Here is a 13,878-nt window from a genome sequence, read left to right as displayed (position 1 = left end):
AGTAATTTTTTTTTATTTTATTTTTTATTTTTTTTTTTTGAAAGTGTCTTGCACAATGTAGGAATCGAAGAGTTTTTTCTGGTATGAAAAATTAGTTGCGATTTCAATCCTTTTTCATAGAGTATGACACAATCAGAATCCTGATGAATTATAAGAAAAAGCTTTAGATTAGTTTTTAGTTTCATAACCTTTCTTTTATTTAATTAGATAAATGGAAACTGCTACCAGGTACGTTTTGTGATACAATGCTCCAATACCATTTCCTTACTTACGAAGCCGGTTTTCTTGGAAATGAACTTTTCAAGTAAATGAAATTGAATGCAGGAAGAATCTCCTCATTACTTCCACGAAGCAAGCAATTTTCTTGAATGAATTGTTGGAAGCAAAAGACAAGGAAGAAAAATCACACAAAAAAATTGCCCCATTTTCTTATAAAATAAAAGTGAACATTCTTTCAAGATAACATGTCAAATCTGAAATTTTTAACCATCATCATTATTATTTTTTATTACTAATTAGATCACAACACAACGTTCGTGTTTTGTATCCTTATGCTTTTACTATTTTAGGGTCTCTAGTGATGAGTTACCTACCACCAACAACTACTCCTGGTCCGCTGAAAAGTCCTTTGTAGGTCTCAGTCCTTCTTTAGAATACACAATAGCAGGAAATTATTTATTATTCAAAGCTTTTATTCTGCTTACGAGGATTAAGAAAGAATAAAAAAAAAAACTTTTAATAAATTACACAGGCTTTTGTCGATAGTGGATAATTATTGCTATTTGGTTATGATTAAGAGTACAGCATAATTCAAGGCTTTTTTGAGTGTCAATGAAGCCAATTACTGCTTGTGGCACATCTGAACCCCTCAGCGATTCTCAACAAGCTTCAAATGAACAGCAAGAATGTAGCGTGGCTTCTCTAACGAACGGCAATTCCTTCGAAAGTTCCCATCATCCCGTTTCTTTCGAGCTTGATTTATCGGGAAATTTTCAATTCGTTAGTGAGAACTCTTCTGATTTACTAAATGTTCCTCAGGACGAAGTTGTTGGCCATTCAGTAAAAGATTTTTTGGGTAAAACCGGATTGGATGCGTTCACTAAAGCTGCAAAATGTCTGTTAGAAGATGATTCTCATAGCTATCATGTTCGATTGAAACATCCTTCGAGAATTTCTCTTACACAGCACCCTCATGCACCTAATCATACTTCCCCTCTCACTTACGATGACAGTGACCTTCCTGTTGAGCAATTTGATGCAGTAGGTATTTTGATTCGTAACTCTCATACAAATACGCCTGTCCATACAATGTGGGTGGCTCACCCCGTTACCAATAACACTATAGACTCGAAGTTATACGCAAATAAGGTATTGGAAGTCATTGGTCTGAGCGCTGGTCTTCTCGACCAGTATTTATCTTCCTTGCGTGAATCGTTCTTTAAAACTGGTGATTTACAGTCTTTACCTCTTCCGCGGCCCGAGTTTTGTCAAATTTGCGAAAGAAATATTCAGTCATGGTTCTTTGAGGTTCATTCTAAGCTTTGCTTAATTACCAGCACTTTTGAATCTATTGTACAATCTGCCCAAGATTCTCTGCTTTATTTTCGATCTACCTTGTTACAGATCCAAAATGAATTATTCGAAAACCCTTCTTTAATTCCACTTTATAAAGATGAACCGTTGATTTTATATCCTGATTATGACATGTCATCTTTATCCATTCCTAAGGATGCAAGAAATGAGTTCTCCGTCTCCTTCTTGTCCGCCTTCCTGGATCAAATAACATACTATCTGAACTTGGTTATAGACATAAGCATACCTCCCGTGAAAGTCATTGTAAATTTCAGTGATGTGGAATCTCTTCGGTTACAATCCCCTAAGTCAGAAGTTTCTACAGACGAATTGCAAAACTTCACACCCTCTCTTCAAAACTGCTCGCAGGCAGTTATAAATCTTTGGAAAGATTTAAGAAATGCATTCGATATGAAAGTTATTGGAATTACCCGTCTAAAGAACGCTGTGTACTACTCTGAGCGGATTCGATTGGAAGTAGACTATCATGTTCAAGAAGTGATTGATAATGTTGTTTCTGAATTGTCGTCGTTGCAGGACTCAAATTACGTGGAGGGTCTAACATTAGACGCTCCTACTATAGCTGCCCCAGGAGTCGATGTAAATGCAGTTAAAGAAATTAATCCACAATTCAAACATGATACTGAATTTACACCTTACTCGGATTCGAACTCAGATCTTTCTAGGTCCTCCTCATGTTCTCTACTTACACAATGCCATCCGTATTGCTTCACTCATGATTCCGATTGTTGTTCTGCTCCGGTGAATGAGGTGCCTGACATTCATTCACCTTTTCAGCGTCTCAAAGTGTCAGAGCCATGTTGCTCTGATCACAAGTTTGAAGAATCGAGGTTCTTGTCTCCAAATTCCAGTCCTCGGTTTTTGGCTTCTGATGCTTCAGGTCATAGCTTATCGCTAAACGCTCGTACATCGCTGAATTCACGTGGACGGTCGAATAACCTATCTGAAAAGGATTTACGACTTCCCTCTCCATCTCCTCGCATACATACAATTCTGCCTTCAGCTACTCATCATAATCCTTCGATTAATGATTACAAAATTCTCAAACCAATTAGCAAGGGTGCCTTTGGTTCTGTCTATTTGGCCCAAAAAAGAACGACCGGTGATTACTTCGCCGTCAAAATTCTAAAGAAATCTGATATGATTGCTAAAAATCAGGTGGTGAATGTGCGAGCTGAGCGTGCCATTTTAATGGCTCAAGGAGAAATTCCTTTTGTTGCTAAATTGTATTATACATTTCAGTCTAGAGATTATCTTTATCTTGTTATGGAATATTTAAATGGAGGTGATTGCGGATCGCTTTTGAAAACAATGGGCGTGCTAGAATTAGATTGGATTCATAAGTACTTAGCAGAGATCGTTCTATGCTTGGGTGCTCTACACAACAGAGAAATTGTTCATCGTGATATCAAACCAGAAAATTTGTTGATTGCTCAATCAGGCCACCTCAAGCTAACGGATTTCGGATTAAGCAGAGTGGGGTATCTGAATAGGCAAAACAGGATTGATAGTGAGTCGAGCTTTGCACCTAATTTAGCAGAATGTACGGGTTCTTTGTCGGACCTCTCATTAAGTACTGCTTCATCTTTGTTAGATACACATTCTGTGGGTGCTTCGGAGTCGCCTAAACGTCCTACACTCAATGAAAGATTACTATCATTAGATGGAACAAGTATCAGACTTGCTTCTCAAAGTTTTAGCCTTGAAAACGGGTCCGAAGATTTACTCCTTGCTGGTAGGAAGTCTAATGCTGTTAATAGTAATGATGACAATCGAAATCAAGCTACTGATTCACCTAAGATTCAACCTTTTCTTGAAAATGATGATTCCTTTAAGAGATTTATTGGGACTCCAGATTACATTGCCCCTGAAGTTATTTTAGGTAATCCTGGGATTAAAGCAAGCGATTGGTGGTCTGTAGGCTGTGTTCTATTTGAGTTTCTTTTTGGCTATCCTCCCTTTAATGCAGATAGCCCAACTGAAATTTTTAAGAACATTATCGCTCGAAGAATTGCATGGCCTAGCAACACTAACTTTCATGAGTTAGGCGATGCTGTGGATTTAATTAATCGCTTGCTGTGTATGGAACCATCTGAGAGACTGGGAGCGGGAGGAGTAGAAGAGGTTAAATCGCATCCATTTTTTAGAGGTGTCAATTGGGACAATGTAGTAAACGAGGAACCTCCTTTTGTTCCGAAACCTTTTGCGCCTGATGATACAATTTATTTTGATTCTAGAGGATTAGATGAGCTTGACTATAGTCGTTACTACACGCAGCCTTCTGAGCAAACTCGTCACAAAGAACCTCTCTCTGAAACTATTGCTTCTTCAATTCCTCAGCATCTTAAATTGAGTGAAAGGAAAAATCGAATGAGAAGTAATACCGTAGATTCGGCACCAGAGTTTGGGAGTTTCAGCTATCGTAATTTAGAAATCTTAGACAAAGCCAATCGGAGTACCATCCAGAAGCTCAAGAAGGAGCATCAAAATAACACACCTACGGAAGCTTCCATCGAAGATATGCACGAGTATATGACAAATTTCAAAAATAGATACACGTCGAATTCTTATTTAAGCGAACATACATCTCGCCGTGCTTCAGTTGCTGGCATGGAGACGCCTGTAGGAACCCGATCAAGGGACGAGTTTTCCTTGGATACGAGTTCCACGGAAAGCGCAAATGACTTGAACCATACAAGAATGGTTGCTTACTTTAATGGTCTCCAGTTCGATGATGAAGAAGATCCCTAGATACTCAAGGAAGTTTACTCTGGTGGATAGTTTAAAGCATTTGAAATTTTCGAAAAAAAAAAAAATTCTATCGGTTTTATTTAGACAATATTAAAGTCAAGTATCAAAGGCATAGATTGACTTATTTTGGAAGTGATACAGCCCTTCAGTGGTATCTATTTCCGTTTATTTATCGATAGGCTACACATTTGTTGGCCATTTTATAGGACATAATCAGCGACGTTATAAAGGAAACCGTCGCTGGTATTATCGGCAATTCTCCTGATAATTGTTCCAAGACTGACTTTCCTTTTTCTTTTGTATGGTTGTCTTTGTGTTTATAGTATTTATTACCTTCATTCATTTCATTCATGCTGAAATGTTGAGGCTTCCCAACATTTCCAGTATTTTTTCATTGAGTTTCTATTCAGTATAACAAAGCCATCTTTTCTGTTTACTTGTTTGTTTCAATTTTTTAATCTTCCTTTTATGCGTCCTTTTTGTTCATTCGACTGTTACATACTAAATTAGAATATATTCAAAAAATTGCAAAAGGAGTTGCTTCATGAAAAGCAACTAATAGATCTTTTAGGAAGCTTTTCTTATAGTTGGTTGAAAATAATTGGAAAGTTCCATTTATTAAAATAATCATGTCCTCTTGTAGACTTTGATTACATATATCTTGATCTTCAGAGACATCTGTTATGTGACCATTTCCTGTCAAGCTAGTTCTCATGAAACCAGCTACTGAAATCATGATGTTCTAAAGCTCGGGATGATATTTTCTGAATTTCCCAAAAAAAAGTAATAAAAAAAATAAAAACAAAACAAAAACCAAAAAACCGTTAAGAACGTCCGTCATTGATAAAGTACTAAAAATTAAAAGTAGTAATCTTCCACATTTGAAAATATCACAAGACTTCAAAGAAAATTTAATATAAGTATTATAAGTACATTGCATTCAAATAAAGCTTTATCAATTACTAAAAATTCAAAACATTGCAACTACAGAATGCCAGCTGAATTAGAAAAAAAAGGAATATAAGGACATCTAATGATTGATTACAAATTATGCTTAAAGCGTGATAGAATGCGGAAAAGTAGATACGGCTATCCAATGTGGCAAATTATGTTTACTCATATCAAGGAGGCCTTGCCCCTTAGGAAAGATTTAAACTTGGAAAAAACCAAGCATTAAGATCATTTTGAAGCATGGCTAAACTTTCAGAAAATGATCTAAATGACTTTTTGAACCCAGGAGCTGTTTGCATCAAGCCAGCTGAAGTAAAAAAGTCGGAAAAAAGTCATGAAGATGTAAGTATAGCAAACGTGAATGGAAGCGAGTAAGGCATTTCAAGAAACAAAGGGCTAATAGATTGTTATTAGAACGAAATTCAAGTTCAAGGAAACTCTTATTTCGAAGTTACCAAAGATACAGGAGAGTCGAAGGAATTAGAGGTAGCGAGCATCTCATTGAATGATTGCTTGGCTTGCAGTGGATGCATCACTTCGGCAGAAACGGTGTTGGTAAATTTGCAGTCATATCAGGAAGTGCTGAAACAATTGGATGCCAGAACAGACGACCAAGAGTTATTTTACGTTTCTTCAAGTCCCCAGGTACGTGCAAACTTGGCTGCATATTATGGTCTGTCGTTACAAGAAATGCAAGATGTTTTGGAAATGGTCTTTGTCGGGAAACTGGGATTCTGTACCGTGTTGGATACGAATGCAGCTCGGGAAATTGTTTTACAGCAGTGCGCATTGGAGTTTTGTGAGTCATGGAAGCAAAGACAACAAGAAAATTCATCTGAAAATGGAAGTGAGAAAGCTATTGGTTTGAATTCGTCCGACCTACAAAAAGACTCCATAAATAATGTCGCCTCTTCAAAGCCGGATGCACATGCAAAGTTGCCAATGCTGTCATCATCTTGCCCAGGATGGATTTGTTACGTTGAGAAAACACACTCAGCACTCATTCCGCACTTATCTCGAGTACGTTCACCACAACAAGCATGTGGACGTCTACTCAAAGATTGGGCGAGCAAACAATATTCATTGGAACGCAAGCAAGTTTGGCATTTGAGCCTTATGCCTTGTTTTGACAAAAAGCTAGAAGCAAGTCGTGATGAGTTTTCCGAAGATGGTGTTCGAGACGTGGATGCTGTATTGACACCAAAAGAGATTGTTGAGATGTTCAAGTATTTGGATTTGGATCCAAGAAGCATCGTAAAGAACAGGATTCCCTACAAAATATCGAATGAGGTGTTACCAGCTTGGTATCCACGATTGACGTTTGAAGAACAGGGTGGCTCTAGCTCTGGTGGATATATGAGCTACGTTATGTCTTATGCAGCTGAAATGCTCTTTGGTATTCATGATGCTAACTCATTCGTTACAAAGGTTGACCAAAACGGTGATCTAACCGAATACATATTACGAGATCCTCGAAGCGATGAAACTTTGTTGACAATGTCTACCTGCTATGGGTTTCGAAACATTCAGAATTTGGTACGCAAAGTGAATGGGAAGAACTCCAATCGTCGAGGACAAGTATTACTGAAACGGAGGATGAAGAACGATTCTCAGAAAATACAACAGAGGAATCGACAGTATGACTATGTTGAGGTTATGGCGTGTCCAGGAGGCTGTATCAATGGAGGTGGTCAGCTTCCATTTCCCTCTGGTGAACGGATTTTGGCCAGTCGGGAATGGATGAACCAAGTGGAATCTCTGTACTATTCTCCTGGTAAAAAAGAGGTTGATCGTTCTTTTGTAAATGATATTCTTGAGCAATGGATTCGAGATCCACAGCTGGCTCCAAATTATTTGCAAGCGACCTACCGATCAGTGGAAACGGATTTGTCTAATCCCTTATTGCTGGCCAATAAGTGGTAAAAAAAAAAATAACAGAACATCTGTTAATTTTTGGGGATCTAGGATGTGGGAATGATTTAATGATTATTAATAGTATAAGGATTGAAGCATCATATTTTTTATAAAAGTGTGTAGTAAAAGGTACCTGAGTACGTGAAAGTAACCAGTCACATCTGTTCAATGATTATGAAAGCAATTGGGACTGAATTGTAGAAAGCCCTTCATCAAAAACTGATGACCTTTGCTTGATGTCTTAAATCACATTTGTTAGTGTGTAAGAGAAGCAGAAGCTTACATTGGCTTCCTCGAAGTACTTGATATTCACAGTATGGAAAAAACAACTTGTGTAGTTATGTTCGTAAAGCCTCACCAAATGCACCAAACTGTTTGCACTGCAACGATAATGATTTGAACGCTATCATAAGTCATCAGTTGGATGTTATACCATTGGGTTCCGCAGATATAAAGAAATACCCGTCGATAAGGATTCAACCTTTACAATTTACTTCAATATAAAAACAACAATACAGCAATTATTGACTTCAGCCAAGCAGCGTATATTCGCACATTGTTTTCCTCCAAGAATTCTGGGTAAGTCATAAAGGTTACTTTGAGTAAAGTCTGGGTACATAAATAAACAAAGTGAGCAAGGGATTCGAGTTTCAAGAATGTAGGAACTAATTAATTTTTCGTTTCAGTATTATATTTTTGAGCTAAAGTTAATATTTTTACTCTTACACTATGTCAGCACGACAAGTACAGGATATTGCAATCGTTGGAGCTGGGGTGATTGGACTTACAACAGCATGGATCCTTTGCGATTTCGGATTGGGTCCTCGTATTAAAATTATCGCCAAATATACACCTGAAGATCGTTCTGTCGATTACACTTCACCATGGGCCGGAGCAAATTTTTGCAGTATCTCAAGTGGAGATGATAAAGCCTTGCGCTGGGACAAGATTACCTACAATCGTCTTGCTTACCTTGCGAACACTCGAAAGGACTCAGGTGTCGTCTTTGCTGATCTTCGCGAGCTGTGGGATTATGAGCCTAATCATAACAAGCTTGGCTCTTGGACTTCTTATGTAAAAAATTATAGAGTCATCCCGAAGGAAGAGCTTCCTGAAAAATGCATTTATGGCCACACGGGCACTACGTTTCTTATAAATGTTCCTCAGTATCTAAACTTCATATACAATATTGTCAAAGATTCTGGGGTCACCATCATAAAGGAAGAAATCAAACATATTAGCGACGTCCTGAATTTTGTTCCTAATCCAAATGTAGTCTTTAACTGTCCAGGCGTTTGGGCTTGTACACTTGGAGGAGTAGAAGATCAAAACGTGTATCCTACTCGCGGCCAAATCGTCTGTGTCGACGCTCCTCATATCAAAGAAACGAGAATCCGTAATGGTATTGGTTCCGATACTTACATCATTCCTCGTCCTTTCAATGGTGGTGTCGTTTTAGGAGGTTTTATGCAGAAGGGCAACTGGGATCGTGAAATTCATCCTGAAGATACTCAAGATATATTAAAGCGTACTGCTACTCTCATGCCAGAACTGTTTCATAACCAAGGTCCCGAAGCTGCAAAGATCATATTTGAAGCGGTCGGATTCCGCCCTTCTCGTAACGGGGGTGCTCGTGTAGAATTGGATTTCATTCCAGGGACCAAATTCCCTTTGATTCATGACTATGGTGCCTCTGGTACTGGTTATCAAGCAGGATATGGTATGGCCTTCGATTCAGTCTTGTTGGCCCTTCCCTTTATAAACTTTGCTTAAATTACGATGCAGTACTCAATTGTTCATGTTATTTGTCAACTCTTACCTTTTACTTTTTATAACTTCATACGCTATTTCCTTAGTCGCTTTCTCTTTTATTTTACTTATCTGCAGTACTTTCATGACCTTTCCTACTTAAGTGTTACATTCTTCTATAATTAAACAATCGCATCGTTAATATAATATATACTATTGTTTCTATGCTTGCAGAGATGGCAGTGTAAAAAGTAATATCTGATGTGCTAACACCCCCAAAGTAAAGACAAGCCCTCAACAGAAAAGAAAGGAAAGCCTTTCGCAGTCTTCCTTGAATAACGGCTTGCTTCATCTAAATTTTCTGATGTGTCGTTCATTTTTCTACACACCCCATCCACCGTAAACAGTAAGAAGACTTCATCTTTCGAGCGGTATCGGCATCTAAAATTTTTTGTATAAGTTCATTTGGTTATCTCTTCATTCATACATATCTTACGAGTTACGTTCTGCGAAAATTGCCCAATTTGAATATCCACAATGCTGAACCCAAAGGTTATCCTATGTGTATCCATACTCATTACCTTATTGTTTCTTCAATTATTTCTACATACACCTCTTAGTATACCGCTAACAAAAAACTCGTCGAGTCCTCTTGCCGCGCAAAGCCATCCTTCTTCGTCTTCCTTCAAAATTAAATTGCCGAGCAAAGATGCGAAAGAAGAAAAGGATTTTCAAGTTTTCCTTGAAAATCCCGTCATGGTCTTTAGTCGTCCAGGTTGCCCATACAGTTCGGCAGCTAAGTCCATGTTGACAGAAACACTCACCACGGAACCTGCTCCTGTCATCGTCGAAGTCACAGAGTTCACCTACATAAATGAATTGCGCTCGTGGTTGTCTTCTGTCAGTGATGTTTCTACGCTTCCGAATATCTTTTTCGGTGGACATAGCATTGGTGGATACGATGACTTGCAAAAGTTATATCGCGAGAATGAAGTCCAAGGCGAATTAGATCGTTGGACATACAATCAAGTCAAAGTTGTACCCATTCAGCAGGCCTAACCATTAATTCTTTGGCTTGAACTTAACTTTCACACACTCGTCTTATTCGTCTATACACAAGTGTCGACGATTCCAGTCTTCACTGGGGTTCAATTTCTTTTGATTATTTCTTCTTATTTCATTATCTCCTTCCTAAAATCCGACGCCCACATTTCATAAAAGCAATGCAATTTCACTTATGCTATGACTACTACATTTTCTCGTACCATTAACAACCTCTACAAAGGAATTATTCATATCTAGCAGCATTGAAGATTTTTTCTTTGCAAAAGTCGGAATTTTTTATATTTTTTTGTTAAAAGACTTTAATTCATTAGCATATGCCGGAATCACCTAAGTATCACTATGTAGGAAGTACACAGTTTCAACCTGTAAAGCCATCGCCGCATGAGAACTTGACAGAACTCTATGGTCTTACGGAGCTTGCCAAGAAGGTTGGACGCATTGATGAGCATGGAAATAAACGGAAAATGCGTCGATCGTACAAGGCATACATTCAAGATCTGCCCGGGCAAAATGAAATTATTAAAGACGACACACTAAAACAATGGCTCGTTAATCCTATCATGGAAGACGTCCCTATCGACGAAGAGCAGATTATTCGAGCCTTTAGCCAAGTTCAACCGGGCATCCTTCCGGGTTTCAACCCGAAAGTTTTTGGCCTAGACAGCGATGCACCTATCGGCCCTGGCAGTCGGGATTCTTCACAGCCTAAAAGCCCTGTACGCTTAAGAAGATCTTGAATAAAGGATAAAACTGGGACCTCAGTAAGTGTTTTTATCTTGTTTAGCTGGCGATTGCCTAGCTGGTCAGTTTTTGATGATTTCACAATCATGTCCATATTAATTTTCAATTATGAAAAGTTTGTGATATTTCTTTAGCTTTTTTTTTTATTGTGTTTTCTCGTTCATCTATCAGAGTTATTCTACCTGACTTAGTATAAAACATCCTTGCTTCCTAATAATTGATACTTCATTATTACTGTTTACCATTCTTCATGTTTATTTTTCGCTACAATCATTCTTACAATTTAATAATTTTATAAATCGATTGTTATTTGACCATTCCTGCATATACCCAATCTTTCATCTTCGTCCTTATGCATTACTACTAGTAGGGAACGAGCTTACAACTTGGACATAGCAGCAATATCAGTGGATTGGACATAGTCCTCCAAACCTTCAAGTTCTTCTTGAAGAGCTTCCAAAGAGACCTTGTCATCTTCAACAACCAAGTTGATTTGGAACTTGTTAACACCGAAACCGACGGGAACAAGTCTAGAGACACCCCACAAGAGACCATCCATTTGAATGCCACGGACAGCCTTCTCGAGCTCATCCATAGGAGTCTCATCATCCCAGGGCTTAACGTCCAAAGTAACAAGAGACTTTTGAACAGCCTTGGGCTTGTGAGACTTCTTCTTCTCGTACTCAGCGACACGCTCAGCCTTGATACGTTCAGCTTCAGGATCTTCCTCGTCAGAGCCGAAAAGATCAATGTCATCCTCCTCAGCAGCGGCTCCTTCAGCAGGGCCATAAGCAGAGAGCTCCTTGGCGGTACCAGGGAGGGCGGCGACGTCGTAGGTAGCAATTTGTTTGTACCAACGAGCAGCGTTGGGGTACTTCTCGGCGTCGGGAGAAGCACCAACGGCCTTGAAGACGACAGCATCAGCTTGACTGGCAGCGTGACTAAATCCAATGTTAGCTATCTCTGCATAGCGAAATCGCCATTTTTATTCATTAGAAACTTTCATCGTTCCGAACAAACTTTGAGAACCGAGTCAATACGAAACATGTCGAGTTTTCTTTGAATTTTCCTATGCTTGAAAATGGCTCCATAAAAGTTTCCTTACCCTTCAATGAAAGACTTGTCAGTCAAGTAGTCGTTGAGTTGCTTAAGACCAGCGTCGGAGGTGAGATTAGTGAAACCCATTTTGTAGTTGGTTGTTGACAAGAAAAAAATTTTCGGAGCTGGACAGGTAACTAGCTTTGTAGCGTAAAATAAAAAATTATTTTTTAATTAATTTTGCTAATTCGTCAGGCAATACGTTTCGCATCGTTATAGATAGATACCGCTTACCTAGCGAAGCCTTATAGGTCGTATTGCAAATCGTAAAACGTATATGTAAAAGAATGAAGACAAAAGTAATACATGATGCGAAAGTATTTGTTGGATCTGAAGTTTGCATTCAAGTGCAGTACAGGTTAAACAACAAGCGTCTTTACGTTTACATAGGCAATTCTTAATAATAAAATTTATAGTAACCAAACAGTATTATTAGCCAAACCCAAAACCTATGGTACATCTAAACCTGAAATAAATTAGATCCATAAACAATTGAAATCCTTTTTTGAAATCACCGTATCGTTAACTTTTTTCCGTCGACAGACGAAAAGTCGTATTACAAAACTTTCGCTTTTGTTCTCTATACCGCTTGTTATGAAAGCATTCCAAAAGCTAAGTTTCTAGGTGTTTCAGTCTCGTTCTTTTCAAAAAATTTAACAACAAATTAAAATACTGGTTCAAAAAACTGTTTCCACTAGCTGTCTTAACAACACGGGAAATCTGCTTTTACCTAGATTTGCGCATAGATTTTCTTGGACTTTCGGAGCGAATATCCTTGCGTATTGGAGTAGGTCTAGCAGCTTCCACTTCTGCTTCAGACTCGGATTCATCAGTTGCTTCTTCATGCAATGCTGGCTCATCATCATCTTCTTCTTCCTCTTCTTCTTCATCACCTAAGTGATCTTTCTTTTGTTCTCGTCGAGAACTTCTTCTAGGGGACAACTCTGCATCGGGAGAAAGAGATGCGTTTACCTTATCTTCATCAAGGTTCTGGTTCGTAATTTCTGCTGCTGCAGCTGCGGCATCTTCCTCATCTTCATTTTCATCCAATTCATCTTCATTCTCGTCCACTACCTCAATATCATAGTCAGAATTTTGTCCATCCTCGTATTCACTTTCCTCCTCACTACTTTCTTCTTGATCTAATCGGCGAGACTCTCGGATCTCAGCCTGTCCAAGTACCATACTTAATCTTCCTGATAGCGCTGAAATTTTCATAAGAAGATCTCCGCCGTGTATCAGCTTGGCGTGCAATTCATTCAGTGGTTCTTGTAAATCTTGGACACTGGCCAAATATCCACCGTGAGTCACAATAATCCAATGCAACCAAATAGCCATGGTAGGACGCATCTGTGATGAAATTTCTGTCACTAATTTTCGGACAAGCTCCGCGGCCATGGTTCCATCCATGTTTCGAACAGTACCAGAAACGATTCCAACGTCAGAGCATCCTAAGCATTTTTCAAATAATGCATTTGTATCTTGTCCTTCTTCTAGCCGAATTACTTGCTCAGATGAAGCATCCATAATTGCTTATTTGTGAATCTCTGAGGTTGGCACTGCGCAACTTTTCCAACGTGTCTAAACACTTACCAATTTTCCCCTGAAATTTGATTTCACCATGATTCGAACCGCTCACAAGATGCTGTCAGAGCAAATCCCTAATATATATTATAAACCATTTGGCAATAATTATGCTATGGAGTATATTACTGTATATTAATGTTAATGAACAAACAGACTGAAAGATTAAACAATTATCAAGGATTAATTAAGCTTTATTGTTTGTTAAACCCTAGTTTTAGATTACTATATAAAACGCCCGTTCTTCTCAGACAAAATCTTCAGTTAGGAAGATTTTGCTGGCAGAGCTAATAAACTTGTTCGATAACATATTCATTTGTATCACCAAGGACTTACTAAGGATATTTCACTCCAGATATTTAGTAACTTATTTTAAAATATTCGGCTTGACATTTAAAGCAATTACAACTGTATTCCACTCACACTCTTCTT

The 13,878-nt window shown here is 38.4% G+C and overlaps 8 protein-coding genes across 8 annotated transcripts; 6 read left to right on the top strand and 2 right to left on the bottom strand.

Annotated features, from left to right (window-relative positions):
- Positions 1-211: 211 nt before the first annotated feature.
- SPOG_00437 (uncharacterized protein) lies at positions 212-612 on the top strand (the record flags this gene model as incomplete). Its single annotated transcript, XM_013167946.1, has 2 exons — positions 212-228; positions 325-612. The coding sequence occupies 2 exons, from the start codon at positions 212-214 to the stop codon at positions 461-463; spliced, it is 156 nt and encodes a 51-aa protein (XP_013023400.1). The 3' UTR covers positions 464-612.
- A 219-nt stretch (positions 613-831) lies between these two features.
- Positions 832-4,344, top strand: SPOG_00436 (AGC protein kinase Cek1; the record flags this gene model as incomplete). The annotated part of the gene is made up of 1 exon (XM_013167945.1): positions 832-4,344. The coding sequence occupies one exon, from the start codon at positions 832-834 to the stop codon at positions 4,342-4,344; it is 3,513 nt and encodes a 1,170-aa protein (XP_013023399.1).
- A 1,070-nt stretch (positions 4,345-5,414) lies between these two features.
- SPOG_00435 (iron hydrogenase) lies at positions 5,415-7,337 on the top strand. The gene is made up of 2 exons (XM_013167944.1): positions 5,415-5,637; positions 5,710-7,337. The coding sequence occupies exons 1-2, from the start codon at positions 5,536-5,538 to the stop codon at positions 7,216-7,218; spliced, it is 1,611 nt and encodes a 536-aa protein (XP_013023398.1). The 5' UTR covers positions 5,415-5,535; the 3' UTR covers positions 7,219-7,337.
- Positions 7,338-7,644: 307 nt separating this feature from the next.
- Positions 7,645-9,182, top strand: SPOG_00434 (D-amino acid oxidase). Its single transcript, XM_013167943.1, has 2 exons — positions 7,645-7,788; positions 7,896-9,182. Exon 2 carries the CDS (start codon positions 7,939-7,941, stop codon positions 8,980-8,982), a length of 1,044 nt encoding a protein of 347 aa, XP_013023397.1. The 5' UTR covers positions 7,645-7,788; positions 7,896-7,938; the 3' UTR covers positions 8,983-9,182.
- Positions 9,183-9,495: 313 nt separating this feature from the next.
- On the top strand, positions 9,496-10,017 carry SPOG_00433 (monothiol glutaredoxin Grx3; the record flags this gene model as incomplete). The annotated part of the gene is made up of 2 exons (XM_013167942.1): positions 9,496-9,545; positions 9,579-10,017. The coding sequence occupies 2 exons, from the start codon at positions 9,496-9,498 to the stop codon at positions 10,015-10,017; spliced, it is 489 nt and encodes a 162-aa protein (XP_013023396.1).
- A 320-nt stretch (positions 10,018-10,337) lies between these two features.
- On the top strand, positions 10,338-10,822 carry SPOG_00432 (mediator complex subunit Med19/Rox3; the record flags this gene model as incomplete). The annotated part of the gene is made up of 2 exons (XM_013167941.1): positions 10,338-10,739; positions 10,808-10,822. The coding sequence occupies 2 exons, from the start codon at positions 10,338-10,340 to the stop codon at positions 10,820-10,822; spliced, it is 417 nt and encodes a 138-aa protein (XP_013023395.1).
- Positions 10,823-10,953: 131 nt separating this feature from the next.
- Positions 10,954-12,027, bottom strand: SPOG_00431 (translation elongation factor EF-1 beta subunit). The gene is made up of 2 exons (XM_013167940.1): positions 11,870-12,027; positions 10,954-11,705 (listed from the first exon to the last, which is right to left on the bottom strand). The coding sequence occupies exons 1-2, from the start codon at positions 11,947-11,949 to the stop codon at positions 11,144-11,146; spliced, it is 642 nt and encodes a 213-aa protein (XP_013023394.1). The 5' UTR covers positions 11,950-12,027; the 3' UTR covers positions 10,954-11,143.
- Positions 12,028-12,120: 93 nt separating this feature from the next.
- On the bottom strand, positions 12,121-13,482 carry SPOG_00430 (ribonucleoprotein complex). The gene has a single exon (XM_013167939.1). It carries the CDS (start codon positions 13,387-13,389, stop codon positions 12,589-12,591), a length of 801 nt encoding a protein of 266 aa, XP_013023393.1. The 5' UTR covers positions 13,390-13,482; the 3' UTR covers positions 12,121-12,588.
- Positions 13,483-13,878: the final 396 nt, after the last annotated feature.

The sequence above is a fragment of the Schizosaccharomyces cryophilus genome (assembly GCF_000004155.1).
Source record: "Schizosaccharomyces cryophilus OY26 unplaced genomic scaffold supercont4.3, whole genome shotgun sequence".
Lineage (NCBI taxonomy): Eukaryota > Fungi > Ascomycota > Schizosaccharomycetes > Schizosaccharomycetales > Schizosaccharomycetaceae > Schizosaccharomyces > Schizosaccharomyces cryophilus.
This window is presented reverse-complemented; position numbering and strand designations above follow the sequence as displayed.